This window comes from Alligator mississippiensis, chromosome 6, assembly GCF_030867095.1.
Source record: "Alligator mississippiensis isolate rAllMis1 chromosome 6, rAllMis1, whole genome shotgun sequence".
Classification (NCBI taxonomy): domain Eukaryota; kingdom Metazoa; phylum Chordata; order Crocodylia; family Alligatoridae; genus Alligator; species Alligator mississippiensis.
In genome coordinates this window covers 4,113,875-4,133,054 of record NC_081829.1, presented here as the reverse complement: position 1 = coordinate 4,133,054, position 19,180 = coordinate 4,113,875, and the positions used below count along the sequence as shown (strand labels likewise).

At 47.4% G+C, this 19,180-nt stretch overlaps 1 protein-coding gene across 7 annotated transcripts in view; it reads left to right on the top strand.

The window, feature by feature from the left end:
* The first annotated feature begins 388 nt into the window (after positions 1–388).
* Positions 389–19,180, top strand: part of NCMAP (non-compact myelin associated protein) — a 31,129-nt gene continuing 12,337 nt past the window's right edge. The window contains exon 1 of one of the 7 annotated variants that reach the window (XM_014605731.3): positions 389–576. Coding sequence is in view for 3 of the 7 variants with exons in the window: in XM_014605730.2 (XP_014461216.2) it covers positions 2,101–2,461 (361 nt within the window). In the remaining 4 variants the exon portion in view is untranslated. Of the gene's footprint in view, positions 577–720; positions 1,036–1,623; positions 1,893–2,070; positions 2,462–2,504; positions 2,734–11,047; positions 11,153–19,180 lie in introns of those variants that run through there. The other 6 variants (XM_014605727.3, XM_019498866.2, XM_019498865.2 and 3 more) reach the window with 6 other exon arrangements.

Below are 19,180 nucleotides of genomic sequence, written 5' to 3'. Positions count from 1 at the left end.
AGCTGGGATTTTCCAAGGACCCAAACTCCCTGCTGAGGATCAGTGGCATGTGGGCACCTGAACTCTTCAGTGTCTATGTCCTGTATTGCTCGGTGTAGAATCATCCACTTTTTTCCTAGTTCTTTCCCCTTTTTTTCAGTAGCATTTTCATGCTTATGAATGTACCTTTCATTGTCAGACACCACTCCCGTACTAAACCCTTCATTCAGCTATGCTATGTAGGTGAATATATTGCATTTGTAAGTGAGGGGCCTGCATAGGCTGTACACCTGGACAGCCATCTGGGTCCTGGGTTTTCTGAAGCTGAGACTGCCACTGACAGGCTGGCAGATGATGGGGGTGGAGAATTGGTTAACAAATAACCAGACCTCGTCTAATTTATGAATCTATTATCTTTTCTCTTGATGGTGGCCAATGTGTGCTGTTTAAGAGAAAGGCAGGCTGAGTTCTGCAGCGGGCAATTATGGAATAACATGCACGGGGAAAGCTTCCCCCCCAACCCTCAATAGCTACTGGAAGATTAAATCCTTTCCAAAACTCCTGGGTCTGGATCCTAAGACACCTACTAGGCAAAAGGTAGGTGGGTCCTCCTCTTCCTCCCTTCTTTGGTGATAGATCTGTAAGGCTAAGATGAAAGCAAGCATGAATGGTTTTCCCTGCACTCGAGAAAGATGGCATTGAATTGCTGTGTGCCACTAAAATATGTTAAAACATGGAACAGGGGCTGGCCTGTTTGCTTTTAAAATTCCTTATTGCTGTGACTCGGTATTTATTCTCTGGCCAGTCAGTCACTCCTTGTCGTATCCTGCTAAGGTCTTGTCTTCTGCATCTTGTAGCAGTCAGCTCCATGTGCTAATTATCCATTGTGCGAACAAGGACTGTGTTTTACCTGTTTTAAATCTGCCACTGAACATCCCCCTCACCCGTCCTTGCATTACAAAAGGGGATGAGGAGAAGCGTGGGATCTAGATCCTACATGCCAGATGCAGAGTAACAGCCTGAGGTCCTGTCTGGTGACTGCTTTACAAACTTCACGTAAGCCTTCTGGTCTCTGTGCCGTAACACCTGGGGTACGGTTAGCACCCAGGGTGCATCTACGCGTTCATTAATGAGCAGTAGTTACTGCACGTTAAGTTTAGTGCTTGCATAACCAAGCGATAAATCAATGCGCAGTAAGCGGTGCTACTGCACAGTAGTGCCTGCGCACGGCTTTTTAGTGACGCTAACTGCGCAGTAGCCTAATACAGGGGTTTTCAACCTTTTTTGGTCAGTGTACCCCCGGTGGCCGGTCGAGAAGCAGGGGGTCCCCCGGCGGCCGGTCCCTGAACGGCCAGCCAGCTGGATTTAGGTGTGGGGGTGGCACAAAGTGCTGGATGGCAGCAGTGGCCCCACTTTTCATAGTTGTTAGGGTCGAAAGGGACCTGAGCAGATCAAGTCCGACCCCCTGCCCTGGGTGGGAATGAATGCTGGGATCAAATAACCCCGGCTAGGTGAATACCTACCGTCCTTTTGAAGCCCCCCAAGATAGGAGGGAACTTTTCTGCGCTGCCACCGCATCCCTGGGCCCCCGGGGTATGCAGCTGACAACCCCAGGAGCATATCAGCCCGGGGTGGGGGGTGGGTTTGCCCGGCACACTGCTGCATGGTGTTACTGGGCTACCGCACAGCCAGTGTCTCTTGTCGGGGAGATTTCCAGTTCGCAGACTGTCCTGCCGTCCGTCGGCAGCGGGCAGCAGGCTCCCGGCACGGCTTCCAGCGCAGCTCCGCATCGGACCGGGGCCGGGCACCCGGATCTTGCTGCCGAAGCACCGGCACAGCCCCAGTCTGCAGCCGGGCAGGAGCTGCAGCTGCAGCTGCGGGGCGTCTGGGGGGAGCGCGAGCCGGTGCCAGAGGTGCGGTGCGGTGCGCGGCGGGGCCGGGGCTGCGGGCACCTGGCGCCGGGGGCGGGCGATGCGCGGAGCACCTGGGGCGGAGGAGGAGGAGGAGGAGGAGGAGGGCCGGGGCGCGGAGCAGGTGAGTGCCCCGCGGGCCGGCTGCCGGGAGGGACCTGGCACAGAAACCTCGTAAGTGGCGTGCGGAGTCCTGTCTGGGGGGACGCAGATGAGTGAGATGAGCCTGCGCTTCTGTGCTTACCTGCGGCATTGCTTCGCCCTTGTCCTCCCCCCCCTTCTCCTCCTGTTGCTTTCCTCATTTCTCACCGACCTGTCTCACTTTCATCCCTATGGCGGAAGAAGGGTGTTCGCACCTGAAAGCTTGCAAAGAACTTTGCTCCAGTTAGAAAGCGAGAGCCCGTCTGTCCGGACCCGCAGCAGGGTTTCACGCAGCTTGGGAAACACCAGTCACCTGGAAAAATTGCATGCATCTCCCCTCCCGTGTGCGGGCAGCGTGCAATCCTCTCCTTTTCTTGCTGTTTACCGACCGGGGGAATTTCTGAAGTGTTGGCGATCTTGGGCACGCTTGGGTACGAGTGGGGCACGGCTTTAAAATCATAAATGGGAGGGAGGCAACAATCCTTGGCTGCTCAAGAGCCATTAAACCAGCTTTAGTCACTTGATTGTGCTGGCCCCTGGCAGAGGCACCTCTTTAGATTAACGTGGTGGCTTGTACAGTCTTTGCTTCTTGAAAGAAGATGGAACAAAAGCGATGCGAGGGGCGCAGGACACCCGGAAAGTTGTTTGCAGTGTTACCCTGGGGCCGGATCCCGTAGAGATTTACAGGCTTCTGTATCTCCACGTGAGTCGTCTCGTGTGTAAAAACCCATTTAAGTATATGTGTAAATGCGCTCAGAGCTGAGGCCCTAGGGAAGTTTCCAGCAGTGAATTGTCATCCGTTAGTCCGGTTGCTACCGGTGTTGTATTTGTACTGGTGTTGTATTTGTGCTGCGTTCCAATATTTAAAAGGTTAAAAAAGTTGTCTAAGGGTGTCACGAGAGTGGCCTTTTCTGTTTCATGAGCTGTCAGTCACATTCTGCTGTCAATTGGTGTGCGCGTAGCTCCGAGTACACAATCACTTCACTTGACTTACTCTGGCGTCAGCCCAGTTTAAATGATGGCAGAATGCAGACTGCTAGTAGTTGAACATACTAAGCTCGTTGTACACTGCCCGTAAACAGGAAAGAAACCTGATGTCGATGGGGAGAGATTTTTCTGCCAAGTTATTACATTAGCAGGTACTTGTTTCATTAATCTAAAAACCATTATGTTATAATGTTTGAGAGTAATCTAGGAGGAAGTTATTGTATCCCTAGGGAGTTTGAAATGTCTACAAGAAAGAGAAGTCTTTGATTAACAATCTTCACTCAGCGGCGAGTGCACCGAGCCTGTCATTCTAGTTTGCGTACCCCCAGCACAATAAGAAGGTGTTTCCTCAAGATTGCCAGTCCTAACACATAAAATTCAATCATTCGGACTGGCAGACGATCACTTAATGTGATGTGAGATTAAAGACTTGGAACATATTGTTGTTGTCACCCTAATGTATAGTTGATTCAGCGCATAGGAACGCGTGTTAACTTCATGACTCTGGGAACGTGAAGTTAACAAACTTGAACTGTGACTTCTCGTTTTTCATGGTTACTAATATAGTTCATGCTCCAGGAAGTGACTAAAAGAAGGTATTCTGTGAATGCAATTGCACTAATGCCGTCCATTGTACTAGATGGTGTATTAGCAGGGACGGCGGGTTACTTTCTGCAACTCAAGTTGTGGTGAAGGTACTATGCTCCCCTCTGCTAGTGACTTGTTGGGTGGGCCGGTCACCTCCTATAAAATAGATATAATACTATTTAATTTTCAGGGGATGTGAATGAGTGCCTGCAAAGCATTATGAGAATCTTCTTGGATGAAGGGGGCACAAAGGGCAAAGTATTATGTGATGTGTGGATGGGTTCAAATGCAGTGTGCCCCTCTATAGGTGAGGTTGTTGTATGAGTTTAAATGTGCAGTAGTTGGGGAAATCTTTTCACTATGGCTTCATCCTTTTGTTCGCTGGCAAAAGGAGTTGCCAGACTTCTGTACTGCACGTGGAAATCGGCTTTGTCTGTCTATCCAGTAAAAAATCCTTGTGGAGATGGGGGAAATTGGAGGCTCTGGAATGAGTTTTTGCTTAGCTGAATCCCCAATCCAGTGCACTGTGAGACTGTCTCTTAAAATACCAATGGACATTTGAAGATTGCTTAAGCAGCTAAATGTTAGCTCCTGAATCTTGTAGAAAAGTGGGGCCCTTAAAGCAAAAACCCCAGTGACGTGCATACTGGGGTGGAGGCAGAACAGTACCTGCTGCTGTGGTTCAAACTAGCATGAGAGTGGGGGCTGCTGGAGCTTGTGTAGAGAAAGCGCACGTCACACACGCTGTCACCGGTTGTTGACAGCATTCTCCTCGTCTATTGGTGTCCAAACAGAGTGCTAAGAAATGAATAGAGCGTTGAGGCTTAGTTCTGCTTTCTACCTTACAGATGGTCCTTTTAGGATCAGGTTTGAAGTGCATGTCTACAGGTGGGCTTTAATGTGCATTAGCCTATTTTAATGCCTATTAAAGTGTCACTAAAAACAGTGGGCATTTTTGCACATGCAAGTGCTGGGCACTTTGAAAAGCACCCAGCGCTGCAATGCTTCCCATTGTATAAGTGGTGAAATGTGCATCAGCACTGAGAAAATGACAGCAGTGCACATTTGAACTAAAACACGTCAGAGGTGCTTTAGTTCAAAAGCGCACCGCAGCCATTTTCTGTGCGCTGGCGTGCTTTTCACCACGTACACAACTGCACGCAGTGCAGCACAGTGCACGTCAGCTTGCGTGCGGAGCAGACTTGATTGAGTCTGCTCTGTAGCGGCAGATCTCCGGCACATCGCAGGACAAAAAGATGTGTGTATAAATGTCCTGTGTGATTTAGTTAACGTGCGTTAAAATAGGCTAATGCACATTAAACAGCACTTAAAAACCATGCTGTTTAGTTAATGTGCATTAAGACAGGCTAATGCACATTTTCCTAGTACTGCACCATGGAGGGTGCCTATGGACCAGCATGGAGGCTGCTCCAACACGCTGGAATTCCATTGCATTGGAGCAGACTGGATTAATCAAGTCTGGAGCATGGCAATTGCTGCGCTCCAGCAGCCTCCGGCATCTTGTGTATCAGCATCCCCGCGCTTGAAAATGATGGCAGGGACACTTGAACTAAAGCTCATTAAACAAGCTTTAGTTCAATTGCCCCCACCACCATTTTCAAGAGCGGGGACACTGATACATGACACATGGAGGCTCTTTGATTAGAGCAGCTCTCGGAGCCGCTCTAAGGAAAGCACCACCCTCCTACCCCCAGAGCTCGTGTAAAAGTGCCCAGAGGTACTAGATTTAATGCACATTAAAGCTTCTTAACGCATGTGTAGATGCACCTGCAGAGAGGGACATTTACATCCATAGCCTGAACTGTGCTTGTTCTGTAGAGAGGATTTTGTTTCTCCGAGCTGTTAATCTAGTACCTTTTGTGAGCACAGATATTCTGCCTTTGTGCAGTGGCAGGTAGTGGACACTAAAGTGGGAGAAAAAGCCCCACTTCTGGCTCTTTTCTGCAGAAGGATTGTATTTGTAAAGATCTGGGGTGCAAACACCGATGAACACGTGCACTGTAACTTCTTTGCTTACTCCAGTGTTTGCAGGACTGTGGTCATCTAGGCTTCTAACTGTTGCCTAAGAAGAAAGTTAAAGAATTGTGGAATTGGATGAGAATTTTTTTTATGGGATTTTTTTTGGGGGGGGGGGTGAATTAGAAATGTAATTAATGGAAAGTTGTGGGACAAGATTGTTATTTTTTCCAATTAAATTCCTGACTTAAAATTGTTGCTTGAAGGAAAAGGGCTTAGAAATCATCAATTTCCACTTTCAGTATATTTTTTAAATGAAACAAGTTTTGTTTTGAAACAGCTCTTTACTTTGAAATAAGACTAACTCTGCACTAAAAGTGAAAACCGGTGGAGTTGGGAGGAAATATTTTGATATTATCAAAATTTAAACATTTTCAATGGCCTAAGATTATTTCCCCCCCCGCCCCCGCTCCCACCATACGTAGGTGTGTGTTTTGGCTGCAGAAATGTCCAAGACTGACTTCTGCCCAGTTTGGGACAGGATATTTTTTTTAAAACCTAAAAAGAAAATGTCACTGGACATGAATAGTATTTCCCACCTAACACTACTAACCGAAACTTGGAATTTTTAAAGACGAGGACCAGAGCTGTGCTTCTGCTTTGCACAACAGACCCCATCTCCTCCAATCCTGAACTGCGGGGCTTAGAAGTCAAATCAAAGCTATTTTGTTTGTTAACAGTCTCCAATTGTTGTCTTCGAGGCATTTTAAATGGAATCAGGAACCTTAAGTGAAACACTTCTATATTTTTAGAAACAGAAAAATATGGAAACAAATCCTGCAACATTATCCAACAAAACAGAGAGGTTTAGTTCTGTGCCCCCATGGCTCTCCATGTTGGTAGCAAGGGTCCAGCTGATGAATGTCCTGCTCTCTCATGCACTGTTTGCTGCTCCCAGAAGGCAAAGCCAGGAAACACAACAAAGCTAGAGGACCCTGCGAACAGTACAGTGAGGAAATGGGTAGAGAGAGGTGAGAAATGTTGGGGGGAGGAAGAGAGCCTAGTTGCAAACCAGAAATCCTTTGAACTGTCTTTGTACAGCAGAGCAGACCCTGAACAGAGTGCAAAACACTGGCGTCTGCCCGGGAGGACGGTCCTTGTTCCCAGGGGAGAGAGAGATGTGTTGTGTTCTCATGAACCAGGCATGCGCCTGGGATGGAGATTCCTGAAAGTGGGGTGTTAATTCCTCTGCCCAGTTAGCATGGGATTTGGCTTAGATGGCTAAAACTTTGACCTTGGCTATGTGAGGCGAGGGAAACATCTAGCTGGCACTGACTACGTTGCTCCTATTGAGAGTCCAAAGAATCAGGAAATACAGCCACAAACTATAGAGCCCCTCAGCTTCCCACAATGACAGGAATGAAATGAGAGATGGAAAAAATATCAAATGGAATAGTCAGTGACCCACACAAGGGAAAAGCTATTGGAATCGTCTAGTTTCCCGTCAATATACAAAGTTCATTGTCCTTGCAGCCTCCTCTGTGATGTAGCAAAGCCAGCGCACTGCGGCGATGGGGTTTATGTGCAAAGCCTACATCGACTGTGGCTTCCTCACTGCCCCTTGGATTTGCCTTGCTGGTGTACAGAGCTGCAGCCCTCAGTGGTGTGCGCGGGGAGCTGGCATTTCAGATCTTAATGTGAACTGTGTGAAAGCCCCGCAGAGCTGCTTGGCATCTCTTGAGTTTTGCACGTGGCTCATCAGGGCGGAGAGTGGTTCCTGGCTCGTGTGTATTGGCCTCTGGTGGAGGCCTTAACCTTTTACATGATCGTGGATTAGAATGGGGGGTGCAGAGGGGGGCAACCTTTTTGGCAGGCTTGTCACAAGTCAAGCCCTGTGCCCTCCCTGCATGCCACTCCGATCCCCTTCCCCTGCCCAGTCTGCTGCTCTGCTTTCTGCTCCCTGCTGCCTCCCCGGTCTGATGTGTGCCCATACCACTTGGGGCAAGCCACTCCCGAACTAGAAAGATCCCTCCTCTGGCAAGCCGTGGCTCTGTTGACTCAACCTCTTTGATTTGCAAAAATACAATATAGAGGGAAGATGTTACTTGGAGAGCCTGGCTGACCGGACATCAAAGGCGGCTCGGGGTGTAGCCTTATTCTGAGCTTCAGTAAAGTAAATTGGTTAGTAAACAAATTGTGCAAGAGATGTGCGGGAGCATGGTTGTGTGCATGCAGAGTGCAAATCTGTACGTGCCCTTGTGCAAGGGGGTTCTCCACAGGCACCGGGCTGCTGGCAGCAATCTGGACCTCATAAGGGATCAGAGCGGCCTGCGGGGTGATCGGAGGCAGGAGAAGTGCCGTGCTTAACAGCCTTGGTGCCCAGTGCCAGCGTGGGCACTGCTGATACTCCGTAAGCTCCTGCAGGAACCAGGACTGAGCCCTTAGCCATAGTTTATTTTGCGTGGGAGAGTGGGGAAGGGGCATGTGTGCGTGCGAGAGGGATTGGATTTGAATGGCTTTCCCGTACTCTAAACGGGCCTTGCGATAGTTGTGTTTATCAGTCATTGTGACAACACAAGGAAACATTTTGCAAGCTGCCTGCACTTAGAGGTGCGGTTTCAGAAGCACGTAGGCAAAGCTGCTCGAGTCCTTTTGGGTACGCTGAACTCCAAAGCTTCCGATTTGTCTGTGCACTTTGCTATTTGAGCAAACGGATCTGGGGTTGTGGCTACGACAGCGGGTGTGCAAAAGCATGACTGTTTCTAAAAGTCTAGTTTCTAATGTGGACGCTGCTTGAACCGCTGCTTTGGCTGGAGGGTCTTGTTCTGTTGCTCAGGGTCAAACTGCTGGCTCAATTTGAGTCCAAGAAGAAATTTGTCTCCTAGGTCAGAATGGCTAGGACTGGGGGTCTTTGCCCTTCTCCATAGCATGGGGCAGAGTACTATTCCTAGGATCCTTGGAGCGTATATTAACTAATTTCGTCTCTGGCATTGAGGTGGCAGGACGTTGCTTAGCTGTGGTTCATATTCGTTAGTCTGACTCTTCTGTAGCCAAGCATAAAGTGAATTTGGGTCACAATAATGTCCTTGGAAACAAGTGTCCAAATCACAACAGTGGTGCTACTGGCACTAATGAACAGATTGGTCTAAAAGGTCAAAGATGAAATAGGCCGTGGAGAACAAATTTTGTTGTTGCACCTAAAAGTGATCACCCCCGGGCAGGGGTGGGGCAGGATAGGGACACGCTTGCACCGCTGCTTTGGGTGCAGTTGCTGTTACCTGATTAAAATGGATATCAGACACCAGGGTTGTCTGTCCAGTGTTTTTCTTCAGCACTACGTTTGCTCTGATCCAGATGAGGAGCCCTGTGTTATCAAACCATCTTTCAGTGCTTTTCAGAGGCAGGGAAAATAATGTGCATTTTGTAGTTGGGGGCGAGGGGAAAGGAAACCTAGATTCACTTGCCTAAGGGTGCACAGGGGACCAGCGCCCGAGCTGGGGATTCAGGAGTTTGGACTCCTGATCCGCTGATCAACTTGAACTGTGGCAAGTGAAGTGTGGGTGGGTGGCAATACACCACTCTTCCTCTCTCCACCCCTTCCATCAGCCTCCAAGGCCAGGATAGATCGTGGGCATGAAATGCAACTCTCCGGGTGAGAGCTGGAGTAGCTGTGTTTTCAGTTGATTGATTATAGAGCTCTGTGTCTCCATTCTCATGATATTGTGACTTCTGGCTGGGAGCTGATGCTGAGAGACCAGGTTGGACTAGATCAGCCTTGTAACCCCACTAACATCCCCTGACCTTCTTAAAACACACACTGAAATCTGCCTCCCCAGCTGTTGTCCCATAAAACAAGATGCAGGCTGGCCCCCCTGTGTGATTATTAGTGTCCGAGTCAGAGGAGCGTTTCCAGTCTTTGGCTGCCGGGTGTAAATTGCTCTTCCAGCCTAAACCCATCTCTTCATCGAGGCCTCTCTGGTTCTGACTCCACCTGCCAGCCACCCCCTTATCCTCTCTGGGCGCTGCAGATTCCTGGCTAATACATGAGGCCGTCTTGCATGTTCGTGCTGCTTGATGTTACAAGCCCATTCACACTTGCTGTATGTACTGCCAGTGATCTGTGCCTGCTTGGGACTGAGCTGTCTGTGCTGAGCAGAGAGAAGTCCTTCTCTGTCCAGAGCAGGAAAGGACAGCTGGAACGTCTATGTATGAAGGGGCTAAAAGTGCCCTTGTCAAAAGGGTTGTGTTTGCCCTTGAGAGCCTGTGTGTGCAGTCTCTGAAGCGAATGGGTGTGGAAATGTGTCCAAAGGCATAATTGACTTGGGTCTGTATAGCAGCCCTTGCACAATAAGTACTCAGGGCCTCCCATTCATTGCCCTACTCACTCCCTTTAGCAAGGGAGAAGGGTAATGATACACTCCACAAACAGGGACTGGGAGAGGCAGGTTTTGTTCCCAGATCTGCCAGATCTGCCAGATCTGCCAGATCTGACTTCCTCATGCTGGGCAAGTTCCTTCATCTCTGCACCTCAGTTTCTCCATCTGTAAAATGGGGGTGCATTTTTGTGATCTGCACCAGATATTGCAGGGTGCATCCACCGTGTGTCAGCCTGGCTTCTGGACATGGGTTCCAGCCTACACAAGATACAGGATTGACTGGGGCCACAAGAAGGTATTTCCCTTTATGTCCCATGCCTCTTTCTTCAGTTCTGCTCCGGGTCAGTCTCATTCCACGTTATTTTGATTAACGTTGCGTTTCTCCAAAGGAGGGAGTGGGGAAGAGAGAGAGCATCTTCAGCAGTAGAGGGTTATGCTAGAGCGAAGGGATGTAGATCAGAGATAGCTCCGACCCTTGTGGCACGTGCGTAGGTGAGGTAGGTGCAGACGTTTCAGGATCAGAAACCTGACTACAGTGGAACACGTTTTTGTTACCCGATTTCTCTGTTGAGGTGACACACTTTGTTAAAGTCATGGGAAGCATTAACCAGCTGCATGTGTCAAGCGGTTATTATTAGCTAGCTTTTCCATACCAGGCCACCTGTGGGATTCCCCTTGTATCTAACTGTAAGGACTCTTTCCCACATTAACAATACTGGACGGGCAGGGTGATGGCAAATGCTGGTTGTAAACTCTCCCTCCTGCCCCCAGAGCCCAGGTGCTGGTGCAGTGCTGCACGTGCTAAGGATGAAGGTTGTCATTCTTTCTCCGGCTGCATTGCTGGGGTCTGAATGAAGCATTCAGGAATCATGACTAGCTAGCAGGGGAGATGCTTGTGAAAGGAAACCTCGCCAGGGCAAGCTTTGTGCAGCTATGACCAATACCAAACCGCTGCTGCCTTTCAGGAAATGGCCCCCTCTCTGTGGTTATACAGCTCGTGTTAATCATTCTTTCAAACCCATTACTGAACATGTCAAGCGGCTAAATGCCAGGCACAGGATCCCAGCTTTACGTGTGCCTGAGCTGAAACCAAAGCAGTTTCAACCTTCGTGCTGGGACATGCAGCCTCCAACAATGTACTGAGCAGCGGAGACTGACTCACCTGCAGGGAGTGTAAGGAGGAGGGATCCACCTGTGAGTTGATACTGTTCCATGCTAGGAAAGGCTTGTTCTCGTGCACAAAAACCCTCTCACGGGCTGGGGCACTGCATGCGCTGGTCTCTGTGAGGCCCCTTGCCCTTGTTTCCGTCCTTAAACTCCTGCTATATTCTCCACTTATCTGCTAGGAAGTTGCACCATGGCTGCTGGCTGTTTAAAAACTCAGCAGTTTTAAGTGGCAAAGGGCCAGAGATCAAAGCAACTGTGTCTGTGTTGACTTTTTAAATTCATCTTTGGAAATATTCATGGACTAGAAACACATCTTTGACTAAACTAAACTAAACTGCCTTGTAAAATGCTGCTTCCTACTATGTTTGAAATGCACCTCTGACCTCAGCTGTTTTTTACAAGCTGTGTCTTGACTGCCGGGAGGGAACATGACCAGATCCTTACCTGGAGGAGCTGGGAGTTGGGGTGCATTCTGCACCCAAATGCTGCCAAGCTGTGACAGCCTGTGGGCAAATTGCTTCTCCCTTCCTCTTAAAATCAGGTTAATACCTGCTGCTGAGAACTGCTGTTAGGGTTAATGTCTGTAATGGGATTTCAGATCATTGGATGGGAAACAGAGAAGGACAAATTATTATTTATTACTATTATTATTATTTCAGCTCTTCAGTGTAATCTTTGGGACATTCTTGATTTACAGGTTTAACTGCAACTTGGTTCTGGCAGGTTTTGAGATTGGGCTATTCAGTCTCTTACTGGAATTGAAAATTGTTTTGCATGTAGTTCTCTGTAACTTGGGTGCGCGGGCAGATCTAGGGCTCTGAAAAGAGGGGTGTAGCATGTCATCACATATAACGCACTTTTCTCCAGTTAAAGAGAAACGAGACGCTTTACTAATATGGTAGGGGGCTGGCACTATATTATTTAGCTTAATATCAAAGCGAAAAAAAACAAAGGGTGTCTATACCTGTGCTCTGGGGTGGAGGGGGCATTTTAATTAGAGCAGCTCTCAAACACTGATGCGTCACATGTATTCAGCATCCCACATTTTGAAATGGCTGTGTGGAGCTTTAACTAAAACTCATTTAACGAGTTTTAGTTAAAGCCCCCCCACTGCCATTTGGAAATGCAGGATGCTGAATACACGTGACACTGCAGCAGGCTGGAACGTTCTAATTGGAACACTCCAGCTGACTCGATTAATTGCATTTTAATTAAAACATGTCAGAGCACTTGTATAGGCACCCAAATATAAATATTGGAATGCACACTAATTTGCTAGAGTGTATGCAAAGTTTAAAAAAACCACAACAAACTAGGCAAAAAGTATTCAAAGGATATTGTATCATTGTGGTCATTACAATTAAATGTACATCTCTTAATCAAATTCATGAAACCAAATCTAGCCTTCCTGAGCATCTCCAATGCTTCACGCAGCCATTTCTATGTATGGGAGTTAACCTCAACTTGGGTGTGGTAATGTTTTTAACTAGAGCTAAAAACAGTCTGCAGGGCTATAAAATGAACACGAGACATTACCAGGAATGGACAGCAACATTGCGGAAGAAAGAATAGTTTGAATAGTGGAAGATCAATGCCATTAAAAAGGAGAGAGGTGTGTTAACACCTGTGATGTGGAGAGAGATTAACAAGGATCAGGGTCAGAATGAGACATAAAGTCAATTGACTTGCTCAGCCTTACTTAAACAGAAATGCTGCTGCCCCTCCCAGGTAGTTGATTTTAAAGTCTGGGTGGAGCTGGAATCAGAGGGGTGCAGCTGCACCACTGCATCTGACCCCGGATTTACCCCTGCGGGATGTCTTCTGATAGTCCAGGCGCTGGTCTGGGACCCTGGAGACCGTGGTTCAATCCAGCTTTACCACAGAGTTCTTGTGTGACCTTGGGGCAAGCCCATTGGAGCTACGGCGTCAAAAGAGCTCAGCACTCAGAAGAGCAATCATATCTGAAAATAGGGCCTTTAAATCTCTCTGTCAAAGGGATACATGAGGCTACCTGTCACCTACCTGCCGTCTGTATTTAGAGTGTACAATTGTCAGGACTTGGGCTGCCTCTTACTGTGTGTGTGTGGGCAGCACCTAGTATGGTAGGGACCATGTTCTCTGTGAGATCTCTTGTGGCTTGTCTACCCCGTGGTGGCAACAGGTCCTGGCAAAGAGACAGCCGACTCTTTGCTGGATTGAACCACAGCCGTCTCTTTGCTGGGACCTGTTGCCACCACGGTATAGACAAGCCACAAGAGATCTCACGGAGAATGTGCACCCTACCCTGAGTGCACCCACCCTATGCCCTGCTCCTCCACCCTTGCCAGCACACTCCAAACCCAGAAGTTTGGCAGTGAGGCCATGCTGGGCTTGTCTTTAGTAGCTGCCTTTGGGCACACCTTAGACTGAGGGCTGGAGAGTGGGGTAAAGGGCTGCTTCCCTAGTAAATTCCCAGGCTTGGAGCCTGCCTAGGTAACGCAGGTGCGTAGGGTGCAAGAGGGCTACAGCCCTCTCCACACTGCGACTTGCCACTACCATGGTGTAGACTAGTCCTACAGAAAAGGATGATGCAAAAAGGAAAGAACAGTTGATCTGGGAATAAAAGGGGAAGCTCTGCAGAGAGGGTCATACCTGAATCTCCTGCAGTAAAGAAGCCTGTCTTGATAAAGTCCTTTTCTTGGATTTTCTACTCCCATTGGACCAGATGAAGGCTTCTCATCAGCAGACAGCCCTGGCCTCAACCTGGTAGCACCCAAAGCCACCAGACTAGAATTTGCCCTTCTGTATCTTAGCAGTGAATTCATCCACGGTTTACATGCAGCTCCTAACTGGCATCTCCTCAGTGCCCACCCACCCTATCCTTCGCTTACAGTATAAAGCACAAGCCTTACGTGGTCTCCCCATACTGAGAACTGTTACTTTCAGGATAGTAGAGCTCATGATGTGCAAGGTGCTGTAGCAATATCAGAAGACGACAATCCACTCTCTATTTAGACAAACAACCAGGAGGTATTTCTCCCACAGGTGCTTTTGAAACTAAAATGGGGACCGAGAGATTGGATCCCAGCTCTGAGCCTGTTTAGATTTGGATCCAAATATAGCCTTCAAAGCTGGCCGTGTCTGAGACTGCAGTACTTCTGTTTGGTTTCCTAATCTCTTTTGGATTTATTATAGTGTTTGCTACAATCTGTTGCTGAGTAAGATTGTTTGTAAAATCTGAGTTTCTTTTGCTTGGCCAAAAAAGACTTTTTAGTCAATGCTTCTATTCTTAGTCTGAATTCCAGTTTAAGCCAGTGGTTTAATTCCTGAGATTTCAGGGTCCAAGTGCTCTTCTGTGGTAGAAAACTGCTGCAGAAGAACTGACACAGGACACTGAGAGTGGGTTTGGAGGCACCAAAACCTCTGATCCTTGCCTCCGCGGAGCTGGGTTAGAAATCTCCCGGGGTGCTGTTGTTCCCACCTCACTAATGCTTCCTGCTTCATCTGGAATCTGGATGGTCAGAGATCAGGATGGTGGGAGGAGGAAGCAGAAGGGGCATTGGCTTTATTATTTCTGTAGTTTGTAGAAGGAACGTTAAGGGTTCCTGTCGCGGTCCTTTGCAGCCCGCTGCTGTTCTGGACACTTAGCACTGGTAGCACTGGTCTCTGTCTCGCACGTTGTGGAGCCCGAGAGTGCTTGTACTTGAGTGAGCAGAAGTAGGTGGAGGCTGGCTGAACCCTTCTGCAAAACCTAGAATTTCATAAAAAGTGGGGATGTTTTGCATTATTCCAGCCCTTTCCTGCCAACAAAAGCCAGATCTGGAGGTAGCAGGGCTTGGTCCAGGGCTGGCTGCCCTTGTAGCTCAAGTGACACTCAGATCAATTCCCACCAACATGCAACTTAACTCGGGTTTCCTTGGTCACCCTTGTGCTGGCAGTAGAGACAAACACTTAACCGTTCTGACTTCAAAGTCGATTGCCAAACCAGGCTTGGTTAAAAAAGTTTAATTTAGGCTTAAATGTAGACATGTATCCTATTCTCCAATCCTGCTTTCCCTTTGAGAGGCAGCTGGTGATTTCTAAATAGCACCCTGATTTTTCCTTATCCCACAGGAGGCATTGCCTCGCTGAGCCCAGCTTGATACTGTAGGGCATTTTTTTTCCTTTTTCTGGCTCCAGCCTGAATCAATTTCTCAAGATAATCTTTAACTGGAAAATACACATCCCCCACTGCTGGAGTGACCTATAAATGCTTGACTCTGTCAGTGCTCAAAATTCCCTTTTTGTGAGATGAAGTTATGTCACCTTTAAGGCTGAACACGTCCTTGAATCGTTGACTGGTTCACTGTTTTACATCAATTTAAGGTATATAGGTAGGTACTGGTTTTATCACTCGAGTCTTACATTTAATGCTTTGTTGGGTCTTGTAGAAGAGGATTTCTCAGCCATCATAGCTTGTCTTGACTTCAGAATCACAGAAAATCCAGGTTAACCTTTATTTCTGAGTTCAGGTAAGAGTTGATCAAACCTTTCACTCTTCAAAGCTGGTTTTTTTGTTCTTTTTTTTTAAAGAAGGAAAGCAAATGTACGAGCAAGAATAAAGCATTCATCCTCCTATGGCTTGCCTATTATATATCAGAACAGCACCAAGGAGGCCTGTTTAATTCACCAAAGATCAATCCAGTTGTTAGCGGAGGGGACTTGAAACTGGGACACCAGGTTCTTATTCCTGTTCTGGCATCGTGCTGAGGGCTGTCCCAGCTGAGATGTACACAAGTGGGTTATATTTTATAACAAATCTCTTGCTCTCATCTCCTCGTCCTACTGTAAAATGTATCATGCTTCTTTATATCAGTGGGGATTGATTAAAGCACTCTGAGACCTCTGACCATACCATCCATTTTGCGACTCTGACTGACACGAGACCCGTGGACAGTTGGTTTAGTGTTTCTCGTGTGTCCTTTCATAAGCTAAATACATACAGTAGGTCTGGACAAAGAGCCAATGTTTTAAAGGAGCCTTCTAATTAAAAAGTGTTGACAATAAAGGAAAACCTCCATCATTAATGTCAGGAATATACTACAAAATGGTTCCCAGATATCCACTGATATTTGACACAGCATTCAGCTATTGCATCTAAATAGGCAGTTTTGTTTAAAAAGCAAAGGATTCTGGGATTTTTAAAAAATGAATCATTTTTAAGCTTAAACAATGAAGTAAGTCAACCTTCTGGAAATCCAGCCATTGAGAGCAAACAATTTCTGGTAAATGACTCTTGAAGAGCTGTACTATATAACGAAACACACCCTGAACTGAGCAGATTTTCTTCTTTGGATGGCTTTAGCTTTCAATGAGAGTTTATCCAGGACTTTCTTCCCCTACTGTGGTTCTTTTTTTAAAACGCTCTTTCAGCAAAAGGCACCAGAGCTCAGCATAAACTACTCAGTGTGCTAGTTTATCTCGGAAATGGAAGTCTCATTTGGAACAGAAGGAGTATTTGAACTGTGTGAGCTTTGTATCCTGAGAGATGAAGGATGGTCTTGAACTGGAAAGACTTGGGTTCCCTTCCCAGCCTTGCCATAGATTTCCTTTGTGAATTTGACTGAGTCACTTCATCTGTCTGCGCTTTGGATCCTAATCTGTACAGCAGAGATAAAAACGCCATTCTCCCAACCTCTGTCTGGTCTGTTTAAGCTGTGAGCTCTTCAGGGCAGGGACTGTTTCTTATTACGACTATGTAAAGGGCATAGATAGCATGCTGGGGTTTCTAGGGTGTTTTGTAGCAGAAACAGTGTGTTCACAACAGCAGGGAGGAGGGAAGGAGCCTATGGTCCCTTGGTTTAGGCAGAAGTCTGAACTTTTGAGCAATCATGATTTCCAATCCAGCCTTGATGCACACTCTTTCAGCCTTTTGGGGCAAGGCAATTGGACCCAAATTTTCAGAAGTGTCCTTTAAGTCTCTGGCCTGTTCTGTTAAAGAAGCTGAGTCTTTGAGCCTCCCGTGGACCCCAAGGGGAGTTGAGGACACTCAGCCCTCTGCATACTGGATCGGTGATGCCAAACTGGACTCCTCCTGAGACTACTTCTGTCTACCACACAACTCCCGGAGACCTAATTATCCCAGAACGCTGCTAACTTCCTCTGGATTGTGCCCATAACGCTGTGGATCTAGACACTTCAGGAGATGTATAAGTGTGTGTCATCATTACACAGGTTCCCATACGCCGCTTGCCATGGATTCCAGACAGATGAAAGACACCATTGCCAGACGAGAACTCTTTAGAAAGCAGCATACATGCTTGGCATGTGAGCAGGTGACTCTGGGCATGTCTACATGTGTGCTTTAATGAGCATTAGTCTATTTTAATGTACATTCAAGTGTCACAAAACGTGCTGTTTAGTTAATGTGCATTAAAATAGGTTAATGTGCATTAAGCCTTATTTGAAAACTGTGGGCATTTATACACATACTTTTTCATCCTGCGCTGCGCCGGAGAGCCACTGCTTCGGAGCAGACTCCGTTCATTGAGTCTGCTCTGCACACAAGCTGATGTGCACTGCGCTGCGCTGCATGCAGTTGTATGAGTGGCAAAATGCATGTCAGGGTGCAGAAAATGGTGGTGGTGCAGTTTTGAACTAAAGCACCTCTGATAGTTCAAAAGCGCGCCACTACCATTTTCTCAGCGCTTGTGTGCATTTTGCCACTTACACAACTGCAAGCATCGCAGCGCCGGGCGCTTTTCAAAGCACCCAGCGCTGCAGCACTTGCACGTGTAAAAATGCCCTGTGCTCTTTAGTTAATGCGCATTAAGATAGGCTAATGCATGTTTTCTCAGTAGTTCGCAATGGAAGACACTTTTATGTGTGTGTGGGGGCTGCACTGCTTTAATTAGAGTGGCTCTGACAGCTCATTTGAGGAACTTTAGTTCAAGCACGCCTACCACCATACTGAAGTGCAGGGATGCTGATGCATGAGACACGGGAGGCTGCTGGAGCATAGCAATTATCACACTCCAGCAGACTCTATTATTCGAGTCTGCTCCGACACGCTGTAATTACAGTGTGTCAGAACAGCCTTCGCGCTCCTGTATAGGCACCCAGAGGTACTAGATTCAATGTATATTAACTAAAGTGCATTAGTGCACGTGTAGATGCACTCACTGCATCTCTTGAACTATGCATGTGGAGTCTGGCAACTAGAGTAATGGTGCCATTATGGAAATATGCAGATTTCCAAAGGAGCACCCTCAGCTTTTTGAGCTTTCAGCTCTTAGTAATCAAGGTTGAGTTTTCAAAGAGCCAAGGGATTTAGGAGGCCAGATCTTGATGAAATGTGGGAGTTGGGCTCCTTTTGAAAATCCCAGCCGTAATGATGACTCAAACCCAAGAAGGGGAAATAAGGCCCTTCCTGAGGGCCAGAAGAGGAAAATGTGGGTCAGGTTCTTCAGGAAGGCTGAGCATTTCAATTAGTGTTTGCAGTTGGTAGGAGCTGGGGGCTCTTAGCTCTTTGCAGGATCTGGCCTTCCACCTGTAGGCTCGGGTTTGTTTTTTCCTTTGGCTGCAGCTGCTGTCGGCTGGACGCAGAAACGGTCTGTAGCTTTTATGTGATTATCACCCAGCCTCAGCAAGGAAACACAGTGCTCCTTAATGTGTGTGTGTTAACAACAGCTAAACCCGGAGGGCGAAGAGCCAGAGCCAGGAGGAGACAAATACTTGCATAAAGGCGCTGGTCTGACATCAGAATCCACACTTCATACACACACTCCATACAGAGCTTTGTTATTTTTGCCTGCAGCCACATTTGTGCAAGATTGCCTGCCAGCCAGTTTGAACCTGGATTTCGGCCTCCTCCTGAGAACCTTGCAAGGTAAATTCAGGCACATTCAAAGCTTACCGAGCCACATTTTCTTTATTTTATTTTGTTTGAAAAAGACAGTTTGCCTGAGTTTTAAGGCCGTGTTCTTAGAGCTCTCGTAGCTTCCTTTTCATTGTTATGCTACGACCCCGGTAGTACATGACTGAACTGGCTGTTGAGTCTGTTTGGGTTGAGTCTGGATGACCTGTCAGCTTTGGGGG